This window comes from Anastrepha obliqua, chromosome 5 (assembly GCF_027943255.1).
Source record: "Anastrepha obliqua isolate idAnaObli1 chromosome 5, idAnaObli1_1.0, whole genome shotgun sequence".
In the NCBI taxonomy this organism is placed as follows: Eukaryota; Metazoa; Arthropoda; class Insecta; order Diptera; family Tephritidae; genus Anastrepha; species Anastrepha obliqua.
The window spans coordinates 62,666,921-62,686,786 of record NC_072896.1 but is presented as its reverse complement, the minus strand read 5'-3'; the positions used below and the strand labels follow the sequence as shown (position 1 = coordinate 62,686,786).

The 19,866-nt window shown below is 36.1% G+C and overlaps 3 protein-coding genes across 4 annotated transcripts; all 3 read right to left on the bottom strand.

Moving 5' to 3' along the window:
- Nucleotides 1–471: 471 nt before the first annotated feature.
- Nucleotides 472–2,693, bottom strand: LOC129248387 (receptor-type tyrosine-protein phosphatase kappa). The gene has a single exon (XM_054887918.1). It carries the CDS (start codon nt 2,593–2,595, stop codon nt 565–567), a length of 2,031 nt encoding a protein of 676 aa, XP_054743893.1. The 5' UTR covers nt 2,596–2,693; the 3' UTR covers nt 472–564.
- Nucleotides 2,694–9,647: 6,954 nt separating this feature from the next.
- On the bottom strand, nt 9,648–11,582 carry LOC129246959 (protein MCM10 homolog). 2 transcript variants are annotated; one of them, XM_054885726.1, is made up of 2 exons: nt 10,655–11,582; nt 9,648–10,441 (listed from the first exon to the last, which is right to left on the bottom strand). In XM_054885726.1, the coding sequence occupies exons 1-2, from the start codon at nt 11,493–11,495 to the stop codon at nt 9,771–9,773; spliced, it is 1,512 nt and encodes a 503-aa protein (XP_054741701.1). In that variant the 5' UTR covers nt 11,496–11,582; the 3' UTR covers nt 9,648–9,770. The 2 variants fall into 2 exon arrangements, with proteins under 2 accessions (XP_054741701.1, XP_054741702.1); XM_054885727.1 differs by having other exon boundaries at nt 9,648–10,420.
- Nucleotides 11,583–12,282: 700 nt separating this feature from the next.
- On the bottom strand, nt 12,283–13,861 carry LOC129246960 (receptor-type tyrosine-protein phosphatase T-like). Its single transcript, XM_054885728.1, has one exon. The coding sequence runs from the start codon at nt 13,762–13,764 to the stop codon at nt 12,382–12,384; it is 1,383 nt and encodes a 460-aa protein (XP_054741703.1). The 5' UTR covers nt 13,765–13,861; the 3' UTR covers nt 12,283–12,381.
- Between the last annotated feature and the right edge of the window lie 6,005 nt (nt 13,862–19,866).

Here is a 19,866-nt window from a genome sequence, read left to right as displayed (position 1 = left end):
ACGTGAGAGTTTAAAAATCCAATTTTTAATTTAATTGATATATTCTGACGCGTGAGTAGTTCACTAACTTTCATGCCATAGCAGATTCTATTTTACCGGCTATTTCATTAGTCGTTTTCCTTGGTATTGTAATTTTTTACTTTTTCTTTGCTTTCAAACCTTGCATACAATCATACATTTGGCTTTATCAAATTTCTGTACTACTCGAAGACTTTACTATATGAACAAATCGTTCCCAAAATTTTAGTACACAAAAACAACAGAGAATAATTTCTCTTGTATTGTATTGCAGTTTTTACATTTGCTCACACGCAATTCACGATAAGGCCGAATATTTTATTTGTATCGGCCACTTATACATCGTCTGTGCATGAAATGCAATTTATTGTATTATAAGTATGATACTATAAATATAACTCACGAATTTTCTTATCAAGAGTAATATATTCAATTTTTTTTGTACACCTTTAATACAATTAATAATATATATATAGTATAACTATGTTATTAAAATAATACAATTACCAAACCAAGCTTAATATTTGATCAATTTATGAAAGTCACTTATTTAGTTTTGTTAAGAAAATGAAGAACATAATGCAGAACCAAGTCGTAACAATATTTGTATTCTGTCATATTTTCAATAAGCTGCGGTCGATGTCGACGAACAGTTTTTACAGCCTGGAAAACATCAACTTCTCCATGTTGAATCACTTGTTCAATGCAGGCATTAGCTGCACAGTATACACCAGCACGACTCCTACCATCTGGAGAGACAACACAAACTGGGCCATAATCAACTTTTTGTCTCCAAACCTCAACCATATTCATAAGGTATACAAGCGAGTTAGTTGAAGTCGGTACTTTATGCCCCATAGGCCAACATGTAAGTTGAAATAGTTGAACAGTTTTCGTAGGCGCTTTAACACCTGCCATCATTTCCGTCAAAGACACGATTTTCTTATTAATTTTAAATTCCCATTGCTTTATATTAGTGTAGTTTTTTGAAGAAACGCTATGTACCGAGAATACCGGTCCGTACTTTTCCATTTTCAGCTTGTGTGGCCAAAAAGAAGGGAAGTTCTGTGAATTTAAAGGAGGTTGACAAAGAACTACAACTACAGAGCATTCTTGATCGTACACGAGAGACCAAAATTCCCCTAACGTGTGTTTCAGTGGCCATTCCGTAACAATATATTCTCTGGGTTTAGTATATCCGTCGACAAAAACAGAATTTATATAGTCGGTAAAAGCGTTTCCTTGAAACGATGTTAAATACGGTCTAAAATTATCAGGAGGCACGCATAAAACATCCCGATTTTTATCCCGATTATCAGCTCTATGTCCTCCAGCGCAATCTCCTATCGTAAATCGAGGTGTCTGTTTGCAAATTTGTTCATATTCCATTTGATATTCGTTCATCTTTGTTAATGCATTTCTGCGAGCTTTAACTTTTAGGCGATCAGAAAGTTCGGATACCGGAAACCACGTTTTTCCACATATTATATGCTCCTCAAGAGTGTCGTATATAAATTTATATTGTTCAACATTTTCTACGAGACCCTTTCTAGACTGACGTAATTTCTTCAGGTAACCAAAAACATTGAAACACTCCTCCTCCTCTGCTAGCTCAAGATTTGCATCAATAGACAAATAGACACCGGATCTACCCCCTCCATCACTACAATGAACTAACATGGGCCCTTTTAAATCGTCACCTTTAATTATATTTCCAACAACCAAGCGAACTCGACGTCGAAACTCTAAAAGTGCATTAGAAAAAGGACAGGAATGAGAGTACCATTCTGTATAATGAAACTGCAGTATAAGGCGTTCGTCTATAATTTCCTTAGCTTCATTAACTTTATATAAATGAAATGTTCTGATATGGAAATTCGCAAGCTGTTCTTCTCGTACAATGTTTATGTGTATATCGCCATATGTTTCATGTACTTCCATGTTTGGAGGCCAATATTGAACACACATAACTTTCGCGAAGTCAAACGTTTTAGTAAGCATAATGATAGCACTAATATTTTCTTGCCAAACCATTTGCCAGAATTCATTTACAGTCTCCTCCACAGGCCCCTGGGATACAATATAAGCATTTGGTTTGAGTAGACTGTCGACATAGGATGCATTAATATAATCTGAATCACGAACAAAAGATGACTTTTTAAGAACAACGCGGTTGTAATCATAAGGAATACATTTCGGGTTTTGATTTTTTTCATGATTATTTTTCCTCATAGCGTGTCTACACATGTTTGTCTCTACTCTGGTCGCAATTTGAAACTCTAATTTGTACAGCACAGGAAACTTTCGACGCAAGTCACACAGTTTCAGAAAATACGATTTAATTATTGGAAAATGTGGTATTGTTTTCGATAAAGAGTTGTTTTCATCTCTCGCCTCCAGTCTGATTTTTTCAAACGATAGAAGTCCGCTATTCAACATGCTAAGCTTTATGGTGTTTGGTATTGAAACGAAATTAACTTTTCGTCCATCCACATCAGCATATCGGGAAGACGATTTAGATCGGTATTTATGTGACTTTCCTTTGACAGCATGCGATTTATCCTTTAAGTTTGGCATAGTTAAAACTATATGACTGTTTTATAGCTACGCTTTAATGCTTTTCACTTCTAAAAGCGAACTTCTTAAAACCAAGAAAAACAGAACAATTATTTAAGTCGATACTATTGTCTGTAAATAGATACATAGAAAAAGTATCAAACTCGAGAATATCGACTGTTCGCACTATGTAGCTCATCGCCTTAACTTAGGCTTACACGCAACAGTTTTGCAAAAAATAGCATTGCATTCACACCAGGGCATAAGTAAAAATATTCTAAGCTTGTTGCCTAAAAATGCCACACCACAAGCTTCTATAAAAAAGTGAAAATGAATAAAAATCATTGTTATAATATATTTATATATGTATATTATACATATATATTATTATATATACATATATAAATATATTATAACAATGATTTTTATTCATTTTCACTTTATACATATATAAAATAGTAATATATGTATAATATACATATATAAATATATTACAAATATTTGATATTGTAAATTTTTGAGATCAAAGATATTATTTTGCATTTTTTTCTATGTATTATTTTTAATCTTATCATAAAAATTCTAATTTGGTACAGCAACCCCACCAATACGCTCATACAAAACGACCAAGCACTCACACCATCGCACACTTCACTGTCGGTCAAACTCATCCCAAGAGTGGCCGTCAAAAAAGAGGAAGTAGAAGAGTGCTTTCACTTTTTTTATAATGAGCCAAGGCGAATTTAATACAGAATGTGGTGTCTTCCCAAAAGCGTTACTTTATTTTTCGCGATTTTGGCGAGTGTGCCGCTAGTCATCTTAATAATACAAAAAAACGAACAAAACATATAAAAAAGAGAAAATTTATGAGAGGGGGGATTTGTGAAAATTCAGTGAACTGTTTGGTAATATTGTATTTGTGACATTTGAACTAAACAAACTAATGAAAGAAAGTTCCGCGTGTTAAATTGTGAAAGCACAAACAAAAAAAAAAATAAATAAATAAATAAAAAATACCCCCACTTGCAGTTTTTCTCCGGATGACGCCGTCTCAAGAAATGTGTTTCTATTACTTTCATTTTCCATTCTCTTCACAAATATATAATTTCCCTTCGTTTTGTTTGTATATTCTCGGAGCATATCGACAGAACGACTTTGGAAGGCAATATCTTATTTTATCATTGTTGATTCACACTTTTCCACTAAACATTCATAATTCTCAAAAAAATTAGTAGTAGTAGCAGAGAACGTAAATTCATAGAGAAGGCGCAGTCCCGGCCCGGTCCTTCTAACAAAATACGGGTAGGAAAATGAAATCAGCACAAGTTAACAGTAGGAAATTAATTAATATGGCTGCCGGAGGGAAATGAGAAGGAGAGAGTGAAAAGCATGTGTGCAAAATGTAGTTTACATTAGCTTACATTTGCTTGCGTACAGAACAGAGTTGTTCATTTGATATGTCCATATGATTTGTATGCATGTTTACAGATTTGTTCTTTTTGGTCTTTTTATGAAAATTGCGCGTAATTGTATGTATGCATGTTTATATACATATATTAGCATAGGACATACAGCTATGGTCAAATGTTTAGCGCACTTAAAAAGAGTTCAATATAATGCTCGATTAAATGATATGAAATCAAAATAAATCCAGTTTTTTTAACTAAATATATTTAACACTTTATTATAAGACAAAATAACTTAAAGTAGACAGTTTTCCCTAGAAAAAATATGATAAAATAGAAGTAATTCTTATTTGGTCATAGTGGGATTTGGACAAAGACTTAGCGCAGTTTTGATTTCTGTAAAAAATATGAAATATTTGTAAGAAATGAGAAAAGATTGTTGACTATTATTATTTACCATATCAATATTTGGTAGAATAGCCGTTATTCTGTATAACTCCTTCACACCTGCGTGGTAAACTCTCTATTAACTTTTGGCACCTGTCCCCTTTGGATAGAGTTCCATGCTTCCTGTACACCTTCCCAAAGTTCATCGATATTTTTAAATTTTTTTTGTCCAACCATCGTCTTCACATCATTTCACAAGTTTTCGATTGGATTTAAATCCGGACTTTGTGCTGGCCAATCGAGCTGGGTAATATTTTCCTGCGAAAGCCAGTTTTTGACCAGTCCCGCAGTATGTTTGGGATCGTTGTCGTGCATAAATATCAAATTTTTGCATGTTTGACTATTGCCATCTCATAAAGTCCATCCGTAATGTATTTATGAAATATGATATTCCAACCGCCCATGGCACTGCAAGCTTTAAGGTCATTAGGAAGTTATTTGATATTGATCAAAAGAATTCCAATTTTAAAATTTGCCCAAAATTGAGGGAGGCTCATATTTACCCAAGCATTTTCGAAAAAATTAGAGTTTCACGCGCAACACAAGTATTGAGCAATTCGGTAGCGTCAGGTATTTACATGATGTGTAGTCAAAATTTATTTGGTAATGACGAAAACTTGATAAATTTTGTCAAGCCCACGCAGATATTTGTTAAAGAAATGAATGATCTTTTTGATGAACTCGATGCAAAGCATTTCCAGTCAACAAATCCATTAAGGTCTCCTCTGAAGCGGGATGATAGGGGCAAAGTTGAAAGACTATTAAGTTACTTCGAGTTCTTTAGTCCAATGTCTACAATATGCGTGCATATTCTACTATTAAATGTATCCAAGGCTTTCGTACTACAATAAAATCGATGCTGGAATTGTGCGAGGAACTTTTTCAACAGCATTAAAATTTAAAATTTATTTTCCTTGGAAAGTTAAACCAAGATTGTCTAGAAAATTTCTTTTATCGGGTCCGAGCTAGTCAGGGTATTAATACTCATTCCACAGCACACGAAGTGCAGTACATAGTAGCGCGATTGATATCTGATATGACTTAATCGATGTTAATATCGAAGTCGTGTGAGAAATTGTTATAATATAAGAACAATTTCGTAATTCGTGCTTTCACAATTTTATATATTTTTTTCATTTCAGGAAATGTACAATAAATACCTATTTATAGTATTGTAAAATATATATACTAATTATATATGAGTAGTTAACTTACTTGTTGGTAAAAATAAAAAATAGAGATTAAAAAAACTAGTGTTTCAATTTTCTTAAGGATAATAATATTTATTTGGTAAGAAGAACTTAAATGAACATATACCAATAATTTAATTCGACAGGATTTCCTTACAAAATCAATATACATACATATTCGTTCAGCTAAATCAAATGAATATCTGCATATGAAGCAAAAGCAAACACGCATATACATAAATACATGCCTACAAACTTCCATAGACATACATACATATGAGACTGCGAGCACTTGCGACAGAAAAAATATTTCGATTTGCTATTGTTGTCGAGAATTTAGAACACATATTTACATACATATATTGATGCATACATATGTACGGAGCCGCGGCCACTCGACTTGACAAAAATTCAAGATTTACCAAATATTGGCAAATAATTCAACGCGAAATATTCCAATATTGACTATTTTCGAATGGTCGCGAAAATTGGCATATGGGCGGCTCGTTTTATGAATGAAAGTACTTTGCTCGTAGAAATATGAGTTCGAACTTATCAATGAATTTGTTTTTGTTGTGCTTTTTAATATTTGAAACTGTTCAGCGCCGTCGCGGGTAAATAATTATGGCCGCAGCAGCTACGCCTAGGAATGCATTTTGTTCTTGTAGTCGCTAGGCTTAGAATTTTAGTTTTGGAAGCATACAGATGTAGAGGCATAAAGTAAGTATGTGCGGTTATATGTACATATATACGAATATTCATTGTTTTGCTTAGAATAGAAACTTTTACGTACATATGTACATTGTCCCAGCATATGTATTCATATTTATGTACATACATACATACATATGTATATGTACGCGAATAAGGTTTAGATGAGTTTTTTTGCATATGTTAGGAATATGTTTGCATACGTTTGTCTATTTGCTTTTGAATTTTTTATATGTAGATACATATGTATGAGCTGTGTTTTGAGGCAGGTCAAGATTTTGTTTCTGGCCACATGAATATGGATGGTAGATGTTATATATAATATATTCAACGCTTTGTAGTATATGAATATACATACATATGTATATAATAATTTAAAAAGTACAACATATTGCTGAATAATAACCGTTGATGTAAATGAATGGTTTACAAAGTTATTTTTTGTGTTATGATATTTGAATAATTTTGATAATAGACCTAAATTCAATACAATTAGTCAATTAGATACTTAAAATTTCATATTCATGCATGCATATACTTAGAATTATAATATTATTATTTATTAGAGAAATATGAAATATAACACTAATTGATAAAGCACACTAGCTACTTAGGCCTACGGTGCTATTGCGTTACTTAGAATTAATTTATCATCTCACAAGAAATAACCCATTTGCGCATGCAAAATGCCGACGGCAAATAAGCATGAAAGAAAAATGTACAAGTCTTCTGTTATTTTCTTTTCCCTAACATCAAATCATGGCATTTTACATTTCAATGCAAACGTTATATTTATTTCTGTTGACTACGCTCCGCTATGTTAACTCTCTTCTGTTAACTTCCTACCCTCGTTTTGATGTGTTTTGACATTTAACCTGTCCATTCGTTCCTGCGCCTTCTCTATGAATTTACGTTCTCTGGTAGTAGTGGTGGGGATTAATTGGAATTAATTCAAAAATTTAAAAAAATATTGGAGTACTTTATATTCAACAATGTTCGGCACAATAACGAATTAAGTTATTTCTGAAGCGGGAGATCAAGACACATTCACTAGAGGGGGTGGCGTAAGATCAATAACAACGTTTTGTACATAGAAATATCACGACAAAAGAAAGTAGAATTGAAAGAAAACAGAACGAACTGTGTTGCCCAGCCGGTTTGAAGTTAGAACTAGAAGTATACGAAGATGATGCGAATGGCTGACACTCGGATGTACAGTTGGTTTACCCACACTACACTTATTAGATTCGCCTTGGGGTAGGGTATTACAAAGACGGACACAGAACACAAAGTATTGAAGTTCAGGCAAAGGGAAAGGGGATTTTGAAAACATAAATCGATCTTTGAGATTACTGGGTTTCCAAGTAGGTTTGATCTTCTGAAGCAACACTAAATATTTACACGTAAGTAAATCGTCGAAAGATACTGATGCAATTTTTTTTAGCAATAACGGAAATGTGGTCATAACGTTTTTTACAGTAAACTTATCTCGCAATTTTATTATACAAAGCATTAAGTTCATTACGGCACACACTATCACAATGAGTGTATCACTCGAAACCATGCAATAGCGTTGGTAACTAAAACTTTTTAGCTGAAAGCAGTCGAAATAGAGCATATCATATGACAACAAAATGTCAAAGTTCTATTAAATGTAACCCTTACATTATGACGTGATAATGTCTTATAATTCCATTTAGCCGGCTGCACGGACGATAAAATGTGTCGTTATCTTTCTCAATCGTCGTTATCTTGCTTATTCGTCGTTATCTTGCTCAATCGCCGTTACCTTGCTCATGGTCGTTACCTTGCTTGAACTGCAAACGAAAGCGCGGAATGAACGACAAAGAGCACAATCGGCTCTCGCATTCGGTAATGTTCGACATCTGGCTCTCTCCTACTTGAGTGAGCATATATATGTATGTATATGCACATTTGTATATAAATTCACATATTTGTATTTGCATATGCCTTCTTCCTGTGTGCATGGTAATGAACCATTTCTCTGTTGAGAATAGGACGGTGATAGGAAAAGTAGGAAATGAAAGGGGGTGTTTCGAGTGTGTTGTCTTGAAAAAGGCAAATCGATGATGTTGCCTCTTAGTGTTGTTGCCTTATTAACGTCTGAAGCTCAATCGAAATTGAACATATCTTTCATGAACTTGATAAATGTTTCGTCATTTTTTACGTTTGTGTAAATGTAACTTGACCTATTCCATTGCGATTCCATTTACCTCCTTCTCTATATCCATACAAAATATCTATCAAACAAATAAAATTAAAATTTTCTTTTGAAAAATGCAACCTTTCCATCAGTATTTTCTTATGACGTTGTCACGTTAAACTATCGCCAGTAAACCGACTTTACAGAATTCGGAATTTAGAGAAAACGTAGATTCCAATCTCGGCGAAACTCCAAAATTAAGAAAAAGTTTTTTCGAATAGCGGTCGCCCCTCGGCAGGCAACGACAAACCTTCGAGTGTATTTTTGCCATGAAAAAGCACCTTACAAAAAATATCTGCTGTTCGGAGTCGTCTAGAAACTATAGGTCCCTCCATTTGAGAAACAACATCAAGACGCACGCCACAAATAGGAGAAGCTCAGCCAAACACCCAAAAAGGGTGTACGCGCCAATTATATACAATATACATATATATAGTAGATTCTGTTTTTATGCGGTAGATAAAAAGTAGATAAAGTAGATAAAAAAAGCTTCCAGTTCTATAGTAAAACTATAGATACGTTTCAAAAGTGCTAAGAACCGCATAAATCTGAAATAATGTAATAAAATCGCATAAAAAAAGGGTACTAGTCCCATATTATAACTATAGATACGTTCCATAGACCGCATGAATCTGAAATAATTAAATAAAATCGCATAAAAAAAATATTGTATTTTTGAAAATTATATCTTTATTTAAGAAACGTCAGAATCGAAAAATAAATTTACGTCAGAAATAGAATCAGACAATACCTACATGTTGCGCATTCGTTTAGGATTTGGCGTAAAATCACTTTCGTCACTTGAAGAAATGTACACGTCTGATCTAGATGGTTATGCAGGCGGTTTCATACTTGTAGGGTTAGCATTTCTGATGTAATCTGTGATGAGTTTTTGCTTAGCTGGTTTAGAATCTTGTTTATATGTACAATTCCCGATAGGTCGACATGCATTTTGTAATTAAAAAAAAAAACCGCACTATTTCAAAACCGCATAAAAACAGAACCTACTGTATATATGTATTTCCCGTCAATTGTCCAAACTTTGAAATCAAAGATTTCGTTCAGGTGATTGATGTTTATATATACAAGCAAGTCTTCACAATTAATAAATGCATTTCATTCTTTATTGAAAGTTGTACAACGGGTTTAATGTATTTTACAACAAGCAATTTTGATTAAATCAAACATATTCCTCAATAACTTTACAAATATTTATTTTTAATCTATTGGCAGTAGCAGGTTGATATTCATTTTCGATTTGCCTCGCGAAAATTTCTCTTCATCCCCTCTTACGGAAAGTTCTTTGGAGGAATCATGTACTTTCCGCTCCCGTAACATGGCGCAACGTTCCCATCTTGAGCCAGTGCACTTCATACAACTAAACTTTGGAATTTTAAAAAGAGACGTTGTACGATTCCCACAGTCTTTGCATTGAAAAAAACGCTTTACAGCATCAATTATTTCCAGAATGTGCAGTTCTTCTTTACAGCGATCAGCCGCGGAAAAGGCGGTATACTCGCAATTTCTACATATAACAGCTTTGCAAGGCAGTTCATATGTGTTTAGCATTTTTTTTTCCATTGCTTCTTTTTTTTCAAGTCTATTAAAATATTTCTCTTCTTCTTCTCTCTGTCGAACATCTATAAATTCCTTGTGCGTTGAATTTCTTTCTAAAATATCCGTCAAGTGAATCTTAGAGGTTTCTTCAGTTTTTCTTTTGTTTGGTTCATTCATTTCGTGAAGAACTTCCATTGCGCGTTTTTTACCTTCTTTTGTTCCGCGAATTGAATTAGGATCTACTTTTTCAATAGGACATTTCCTTATCACATTAATAGCTTTTTGCATGGCAGATGCGTTTGCCTCCAGTCCTACAAGTTTAATATTGCTGGCTAAAAACAGTAAGTTATAAACAACGAAGTACTTATATAAATAAAATACAGGGCGATTTCTAAAATCATCATGCAAACCATCCCACCATAGCAAACCAAGTAGATAAAAATGTCCATGTGATCAATTAATTTCGTTAGTTTTAGTTTATATATACTTAGAGGTGGATGGTCTGAATCGATGCTGTTGGAATATGCCCACATTTAGTTGTTTACCTAGCAGTCTTCCGTTTTTCTTAATGGAAGTAGTTTTGTTATATTCTTTTCGCATATGAAAAATACAAAAATCAAATTCGCTGACGTTTACGAAATTCTTACAGTGCTCTCCATTTTTCTTTATACTTTTGCATACACCTAAATCTTTAGACTTTCCTAAAATCAAAACTTTATTTGAAGAGTCAATAGACAGATTAGCAATTTCCCTGTTATAATTATTGTTTTCACTTAAGGAAGGGTTTAGAATGGCTACACACATTCCAGTTGGAGTTTTCCACAATTCATCGTGTGCATTTTGGAACAAACAAACCGATATCGTTTTAATGTCTCCTTGCAAATCTGAGAGTTTCCAAATTGAAAAAGGATTGGCAGTTTTAGAACACTTCGTTTCCTTAGATAATATAACACCAGCAATCACCCAATCGCTTGTCAAATCTTTTAATATATACTTAGGTAATTCTTTGAACGTAACAGCTTTCCGGTTAGCCATTCTCTCCGTTAGCAGAGCAGTAGAAATTTGAGGATTAATAATTCGCAAACCAAATACAGGGTCAGTAGGAGTTGACACTTCCCGCCCACTGAGCCATGATCCTTTCAGGTGTGAGCCACTTGTTTCAGAAGGCTGGGATACAGGTTGAATTATATTGCCACCATATTTATTGAATTTGCTTTCAAGGCAGTATTCAACTTTATCCGTATCGTTCGAGTGGATATTATTTACCACATTCTTCTCAACTCCTTTCGTTTTTAATCCTTCATTTTCAATGCCTGCCAAAAGTGCATCCAAAGCTAAAAGTTCATTATCATATCCACCAATATCTTCATTAACCGATTCATTCATTATGGTATAATAATCAAAATATAATAATAACGCGAATTAAATTCTACACATGAATAGGAGGAATGGAAGCAACTGAATGGAAGCGATGTATCGAATCTAGAAACATGAATGCATTAATGTTCTAGAAGTAATGTTGATATCGATTTAACTCAAAATTAATGCTATGTTCCCACGACACATAATTCGCTAAGTTAGTAATTCGAGAATTACACCTTTTCCACGGCCAATTCGTAATTTACTTTGTTAGGACTGCATCTAGGTTGGGTTAAGTGTAATGCCGCATAAATAATTTAGACAAAGTATTTAATACGGTAATACGATTTGTTTATTGAAACTTGGTTAAGATGTTAGGGAGTGAATGTGGGAGGGTACGAAACGTTTCGAAAAACAATTTTTAGCAACTCATTTTATACCGTCTGAAATTTTTTTCATGTATTGTTGACATTTAGTAGAATAAAAAAAAATAGTCAGCTGCGCGGTATTAGTACCTGTATTCAAATTTCAATAAAAAAATTCAAATTCACATATCAATGTCATCATTTTTCAATTTTAAACGATAGTAACAACGTTTGTTTATGTGATGTTCATCTCTTTGAAGCATGGTCAAAGGCCGTGGAACCTGTTATCTCTAGAGGGCGCATCCCCAGATAGTGTATAGAGGAATATCTCCCGAAATTGGGGGTAAGAGAATCATTATTTCCCGCGTACCACACAAGTCGAAGATCCAAGGTGTAACGCGAACCGTGCCTTTTGGGTGGGTTTGGGAGCTGGCGGATAATATTAGACTGTCTCCTAACGAAGCCCTCCGCTATCAGGCCGCCTCAGCTTGTAACGGTGGGCTTACCATGGTATGGGGCGCTGCCATGGCGGACCGTTTATTTCCTCTTTATCCTCCTTGGTCACCGCACATGGAGACATGGGTAAAAGCGTTTTCTTGAAACGATGTTAAATACGGTCTAAAATTATCAGGAGGCACGCATAAAACATCCCGATTTTTATCCCGATTATCAGCTCTATGTCCTCCAGCGCAATCTCCTATCGTAAATCGGGGTGTCTGTTTGCAAATTTGGTCATATTCCATTTGATATTCGTTCATCTTTGTTAATGCATTTCTGCGAGCTTTAACTTTTAGGCGATCAGAAAGTTCGGATACCGGAAACCACGTTTTTCCACATATTATATGCTCCTCAAGAGTGTCGTATATAAATTTATATTGTTCAACATTTTCTACGAGACCCTTTCTAGACTGACGTAATTTCTTCAGGTAACCAAAAACATTGAAACACTCCTCCTCCTCTGCTAGCTCAAGATTTGCATCAATAGACAAATAGACACCGGATCTACCCCCTCCATCACTACAATGAACTAACATCGGCCCTTTTAAATCGTCACCTTTAATTATATTTCCAACAACCAAGCGAACTCGACGTCGAAACTCTAAAAGTGCATTAGAACAAGGACAGGAATGAGAGTACCATTCTGTATAATGAAACTGCAGTATAAGGCGTTCGTCTATAATTTCCTTAGCTTCATTAACTTTATATAAATGAAATGTTCTGATATGGAAATTCGCAAGCTGTTCTTCTCGTACAATGTTTATGTGTATATCGCCATATGTTTCATGTACTTCCATGTTTGGAGGCCAATATTGAACACACATAACTTTCGCGAAGTCAAACGTTTTAGTAAGCATAATGATAGCACTAATATTTTCTTGCCAAACCATTTGCCAGAATTCATTTACAGTCTCCTCCACAGGCCCCTGGGATACAATATAAGCATTTGGTTTGAGTAGACTGTCGACATAAGATGCATTAATATAATCTGAATCACGAACAAAAGATGACTTTTTAAGAACGACGCGGTTGTAATCATAAGGAATACATTTCGGGTTTTGATTTTTTTCATGATTATTTTTCCTCATAGCGTGTCTACACATGTTTGTCTCTACTCTGGTCGCAATTTGAAACTCTAATTTGTACAGCACAGGAAACTTTCGACGCAAGTCACACAGTTTCAGAAAATACGATTTAATTATTGGAAAATGTGGTATTGTTTTCGATAAAGAGTTGTTTTCATCTCTCGCCTCCAGTCTGATTTTTTCAAACGATAGAAGTCCGCTATTCAACATGCTAAGCTTTATGGTGTTTGGTATTGAAACGAAATTAACTTTTCGTCCATCCACATCAGCATATCGGGAAGACGATTTAGATCGGTATTTATGTGACTTTCCTTTGACAGCATGCGATTTATCCTTTAAGTTTGGCATAGTTAAAACTATATGACTGTTTTATAGCTACGCTTTAATGCTTTTCACTTCTAAAAGCGAACTTCTTAAAACCAAGAAAAACAGAACAATTATTTAAGTCGATACTATTGTCTGTAAATAGAAACATAGAAAAAGTATCAAACTCGAGAATATCGACTGTTGGCACTATGTAGCTCATCGCCTTAACTTAGGCTTACACGCAACAGTTTTGCAAAAAATAGCATTGCATTCACACCAGGGCATAAGTAAAAATATTCTACGCTTGTTGCCGAAAAATGTCACACCTGTTTTCAGAAATCTGTTTTATGTAACAAGGTTCTACTCGTATAAAAAAGTGAAAAACAATTACGTAAAAATTTAGATATTTCTCAACAAAAATCATTGTTATATACAGTTCACGTCCAATTTCTACTAATGTAAATCAAGAGACCTCACATATACATAAAATCATTAGATCCGCAGCCAACCTTGCCATCCCACAATCATCCAGCAAGCCTATCAAACCGGCCCCATTATGGTGGAACGATCTCCTTTCAACTCTAAGGCAAGAAAAACAAAAAGCATGGCACGATTACAAACGCTCGCGATCATCGTTAACTTTGATCCAGTACAAAAGGGCAAATGCTATTTTTCGTTGCAAAGCAAAAATTGCTAAAGCTGATTGCTTTCGAAAATTTACAAACAGTATCAACTCTTCATCAAATACTAAGAAAATATGGGCTGATATAAAAAGATTGACAGGGACACCTTCAAGTCCTACAATTTCTGCTCTTGATTCCTCCCGTGGCATTCTTCTATCTCCTCAGGATATAGCCCAAGAGTTTGCCATCCATTTCTCTTCAACTTCTTCTGACGCCAGCTTCCAGCCCGATTTCATAGCCGCTAAAGAACTGCAACTAACCTCTGGCCGTTCACTACGTTTGCCCCTTTCAAAAGCTGCCGAGTACCTAGAAACAGACATTACGTATCTTGAATTTTCTTCCGCCCTGTCTTTAGTAAAAGGAAAAACCCCGGGTAGAGATAGAATTTCCTATCCCATGATCAAGCAACTTCCATTGTCCATGATTTCCCGTCTTCTCCAATTATATAATCGCATCTTTACTGTTGGTATTTACCCCCAAGTTTGGAAAACTAGCTCTCTTACCCCCATTCTTAAAGCTGGAAAACCTCCTCTAGATATCTGCAGTTATCGTCCAATTTCCCTGCTACCCTGTTTAGGGAAGTTATTAGAAAAAATTATTGCTGCTAGACTTTCCTGGTATGCTTATACTAAAGGTCTTATTCATCACAGCCAAGTCGGATTCAAACGAGGTCATGGAACCATTGACTCATTTCTCCATTTAGATTTCTACATTTCAAAAGCATTATCAAATAAAAATCATATAACCCTCCTGTCCCTAGATTTCATGAAAGCCTTTGACCGCATTGGCATTCATATTGTTTTAAGACAACTTGATAAATGGAAAGTTGGACCGAAAATGTACAATTTTATTAAATCATTCCTATCCCATCGCAAAATCAACGTTTCAATAGCCAATTCCTATTCATCAACCTTTCCCCTTAAAAATGGTACCCCTCAAGGATCACCTTTATCTGTGATCCTCTTCACTATAGCGTTTGATGGGCTGAGTATGATTTTATCGAAATTTAGCACTGTTGAACACCAGCTTTACGCTGACGACGTACTCATATTTTCAAAAAAATCGAATAATACTGATGTCATCAGAACGTACACAGAAATTCTACATCAAATTGATTCCTGGTCCAAAACTTCAGGCGCTTCAATTTCTCCCGATAAGTGCAAATTATTACATATATGTAAAAAATTAAATTGCAATGTACCCTCACTTACTTTTTACAACATTAATATAAACTGTACAAATAGCCTTAAGTTCTTAGGTTTAATATTAGATAATAAGTACACTTTTACAGAACACTGTCATTATATAAGAAGTAAACTAAGTTCTAGATTAGAAGTTATTAAGTACCTGTCCACAAAGCGCTCATTTATCGGCTCGGCATTGTTGATAAACGTCACAAAGGCTCTTATCTCGTCAATTTATCAGTACGGCTTGGAGATTTATGGACATAATGCTAAAAATAAATTAAAGTTACTCTCGGCTCCCTACCATACAGCTCTGAGAAGATCTCTACGTGCATTTCCAACAACTCCTCTGAAGAATATTTTTGCGGAAACTGGACTAACTTCTATCGCAGATAATGCAGAAGACTGTATTTGTAAACTTTATGCTAAACTTATAACAACATCGAACAACGCACTTCGAAAAGATGTACAGCTTGCTACACTTCGAAAGCGTATTCCTAAGGTACCGTCAACCATCCATCTCTGTCTCAAATTTGCTAAAGATAATAACCTACCGCCGCAAAGGGTTCAAATCAGTAAACATCGAAACCCACCCTGGCTACTTAAAGAGGAGTCCTTTATTAACAATTTAGCACTAAAACGTAAAGCGAATACATCTCGTGAAGAATATAAATCCATGTTTTCTGAAATCGCAGCGAATTACAGAGCCATGGGCTGGAAGCTGATCTATACTGACGGGTCTAAGACAGAACAGACTTCATATGCTGTTGTAAAAGAGCAAAACGAAATAATAACTTATGGACTCTTATTCCCATTCTGCTCTATCTTTACAGCAGAAACAGTTGCAATTTTTAACGCTTTTTTGTATGCAATTCAAAACAAGGGCAAATTCATAGTGTGCACAGATAGCTTATCGTGCTTTTCGGCCATCCAGAACTACAACAATTCTAACTACATAATTGATTTTATAAGAGAGACACTAACTACCAAGCCACAAAAAATCAAAATTATGTGGATTCCTGGCCACGCAGATATTAATGGTAATACACATGCTGACCAAATTGCAAAACAAATGAGAATCACCCCTACCATTACAACCAATATCATCTTTAAACATGACGTCTACAGTCTCATAAAACACCAAAGGCAAAGTGACCTACTACGCGAGTGGAGTAATTATAACCATTCCTACTCCTTAGTTAATCCTAAGCGTGTAAAACCAGGTTTTAGTGAGTCAATCCCAACGAATATGGTCACACCATACATACGCCTTCGACTAGGCCACACAATAATTACACACACCCATATACTTCAAGGCGTTCCACCCAATCTATGCCCGTTTTGCAACTCCACTCTGAGTATAAATCACATTCTGTCTTCATGCCCTAACCTTGCATCGACTAAACATCATTACTTTCGCAACATTGACCCTCTTGAAATATTAAAAAATCCAACCGAAGGTAACATATCTATATTATATAACTATCTCAAAGATACTGATCTACTTCGTCGAATTTAATCGAGCCATAATCAACCTGCCAGCCGAAAGCCTCCGATGCTAGCGCTGAACTACTTTTAGTTTGTATAATAATTTTATTGTTATGTAAACCTTTATAAAATAAAATAAAAAAAAAATATTACAAATAATTGTTATTGTAAATTTTTGAGATCAAAGATATTATTTTGCATTTTTTTCTATGTATTATTTTTAATCCATAACAATTCTAATTTGGTACAGCAACCACGCCAATACGCTCAAACAAAACGATCAAGTACTCACACCATCGCACACTTCACTGTCGGTCAAACTCATCCCAAGAGTGGCCGTCAAAAAAGAGGGAGTAGAAGAGTGCTTTCACTTTTTTTATAATGAGCCAAGGCGAATTTAATACAGAATGTGGTGTCTTCCCAAAAGCGTTACTTTATTTTTCGCGATTTTGGCGAGTGTGCCGTCAGTCATCTTAATAATACAAAAAAAAAAACGAACAAAACATATAAAAAAGAAAAAATTTGTGAAAGGGGGATTTGTGAATATTCAGTGAATGGTTTAAACAAAGTTCCGCGTGTTAAATTGTGAAAGCACAAACAAAAAAAATAAAAAATATCCGCACCTGCAGTTTTTCTGCGGATGACGCCGTATCAAGAAATGTGTTTATATTACTTTTGTTTTTCATTCTCTTCACAAATAAGTAATTTTCCTTCCTTTTGTTTGTATATTCTAGGAGTATATCGTCAGAACGACTTTGGAAGGCGCAATATCTTGTTTTATCTTTCACAATTTTCCACTAAACACTCACAATTCTAAAAAAATTAGTAGTAGTAGTGGTGGGGATTAATTGGAATTAATTCAAAAATTTTAAAAAATATTGGAGTACTTTATACTCAACAATTTTCGGCACAATAACGAATCATTCACTAGAGGGGGTGGCGCTAGATCAATAACAACGTTTTGTACATAGAAATATCACGACAAAAGAAAGTAGAATTGAAAGAAAACAGAACGAACTGTGTTGCCCAGCCGGTTTGAAGTTAGAACTAGAAGTATACGAAGATGATGCGAATGGCTGACACTCGGATGTACAGTTGGTTTACCCACACTACACTTTTTTTTTTTTTTTTTTTTTTTTTTTTGTCGGGACAACTAGCAAGTGCAGCACTCAGACATTAATTGAGTCCATTGTACTACACTTGGATTCCCTTTTAATTTTCTTTAAATCTACCCGATCTCCGAAGAAATCTGAGTAGATCTTGTGGTGCCAAGGAGCCAAGATGGTCGCTTCTTAACACATCAGTGCCAAAGACCTCAAACCTGATTCGGGCGAAGGCGGGGCAGACACACAGGAAGTGATCCGCCGTCTCATCCTCCTCTTCACAAGCTGGGCAGAGTACACTGTCTGAGATGCCCAACCTTTCCATGTGCTTTGCCCACAGAAAGTGGCCCGTCATTAGTCCAACCAGCCGTCTGCACTCCCCTCTGCCTAATGACAGAAGGGTTTGCGACAGTCGATCGGACATGACAGGTAACATCAGTTTTGCCCATCTGCAGCCTCTCTCAGCCTGCCAAGCTCGCTTGTGGGTAGTAGTTACCCATTTGCTAACCGTGGCCGTGATGGCCGCAGAGGGGAGTGGCAAAGCGGGCTCTGGGCCAAAGAAATTGGCCTCAGAGCCCATCTTAGCTAAGGAGTCAGAGGTCTCGTTACCCGCGATACCCACGTGTCCCGGGACCCATGTTAGCATCAGGCTGTTATGTCTGCCGACATAGTTCAGCCTGGATTTACAGGACTTCACTACCCCTGATGTGGTTTGAGGGCTGTCTAAGGCCATAAGCGCAGCTTGGCTGTCGCTGCAGACACATATAGATCTGCCTCTCCATCGTTTTTCCACAACAAAGTTCATCGCTTCTTGAACTGCATACACCTCCGCTTGAAACACAGATGCATGCATTCCAAGAGCAAAGTGCAGTTTTGTCCCGCTGGATTCCACGTAGACCCCAGAGCCGGAGCCATGCTCGGTCCTGGAGCCATCCGTAAAAATGCGAAAACAGTGTTTGCCGGGCTCATTTTCTGAGTCTCCCCACAACTGAGCCTCTGGTAGCACTACACTGTATCTCTTTTCAAGTACGACTCTTGATGGCATTGAGTCAAGGGGCATGGAGAGAATCGTTGGATCGATGTCCATACCTTCTCTGTGTTCCAATGCCGGACAAGGGCCGTACCAGTTCCCACTGTGTTTCAGTCTGCAGATGGCCTTCAGGGCCTCTCCTCGGATGAAAGCATCAAGTGGTGGTAAACCAATCAGAGCATCTAGTGCCGGGCCTGAAGTAGTCGGAAAAGCTCCGGTGCAACAGATGGCCACAGTGCGTTGTAGTCTCGATAAGGTCCTCCTGACTTCCACTAGGGATAGTCTACTCATCCAGACCACTGATGCATAGGTGATAATGGGTCTTATCATAGCTGTGTAGATCCATAGGACCTTGCTAGGAGAGAGACCCCACGTTTTCCCAAAGACACCTTTGCACTGCCAGAAAGCTGTCAGCGCTTTGGATGCCTTTGTCTCAACGTGTGATTTCCATAGGAGCTTACTATCGAGGATTACTCCTAGATATTTAATTTCCTTGGATAGCTGGATTGTGACTCCTTTTAGCTTTGGCAGAACGATTCCGTCAAGCTTCCTCCTTCTGGTAAAGAGGACAATACCAGTCTTGGCGGGATTTGCCGACAGCCCGTTCGCACAGCACCAAGTGTCAATCCGATCCAGAGTTTTCTGCACTTTCCTGC

Bases quoted from the DNA above. Each gene is read 5' to 3' on its own strand.
- LOC129248387 (XM_054887918.1), bottom strand. From the start codon at position 2,595: ATGCCAAACTTAAAGGATAAATCGCATGCTGTCAAAGGAAAGTCACAT.
- LOC129246959 (XM_054885726.1), bottom strand. From the start codon at position 11,495: ATGAATGAATCGGTTAATGAAGATATTGGTGGATATGATAATGAACTT. The intron at 10,442-10,654 runs GTAAACAACTAA...TACTGTTTTTAG, and splicing joins GAAAAACGGAAGACTGCTAG to CCAGCAATATTAAACTTGTA.
- LOC129246960 (XM_054885728.1), bottom strand. From the start codon at position 13,764: ATGCCAAACTTAAAGGATAAATCGCATGCTGTCAAAGGAAAGTCACAT.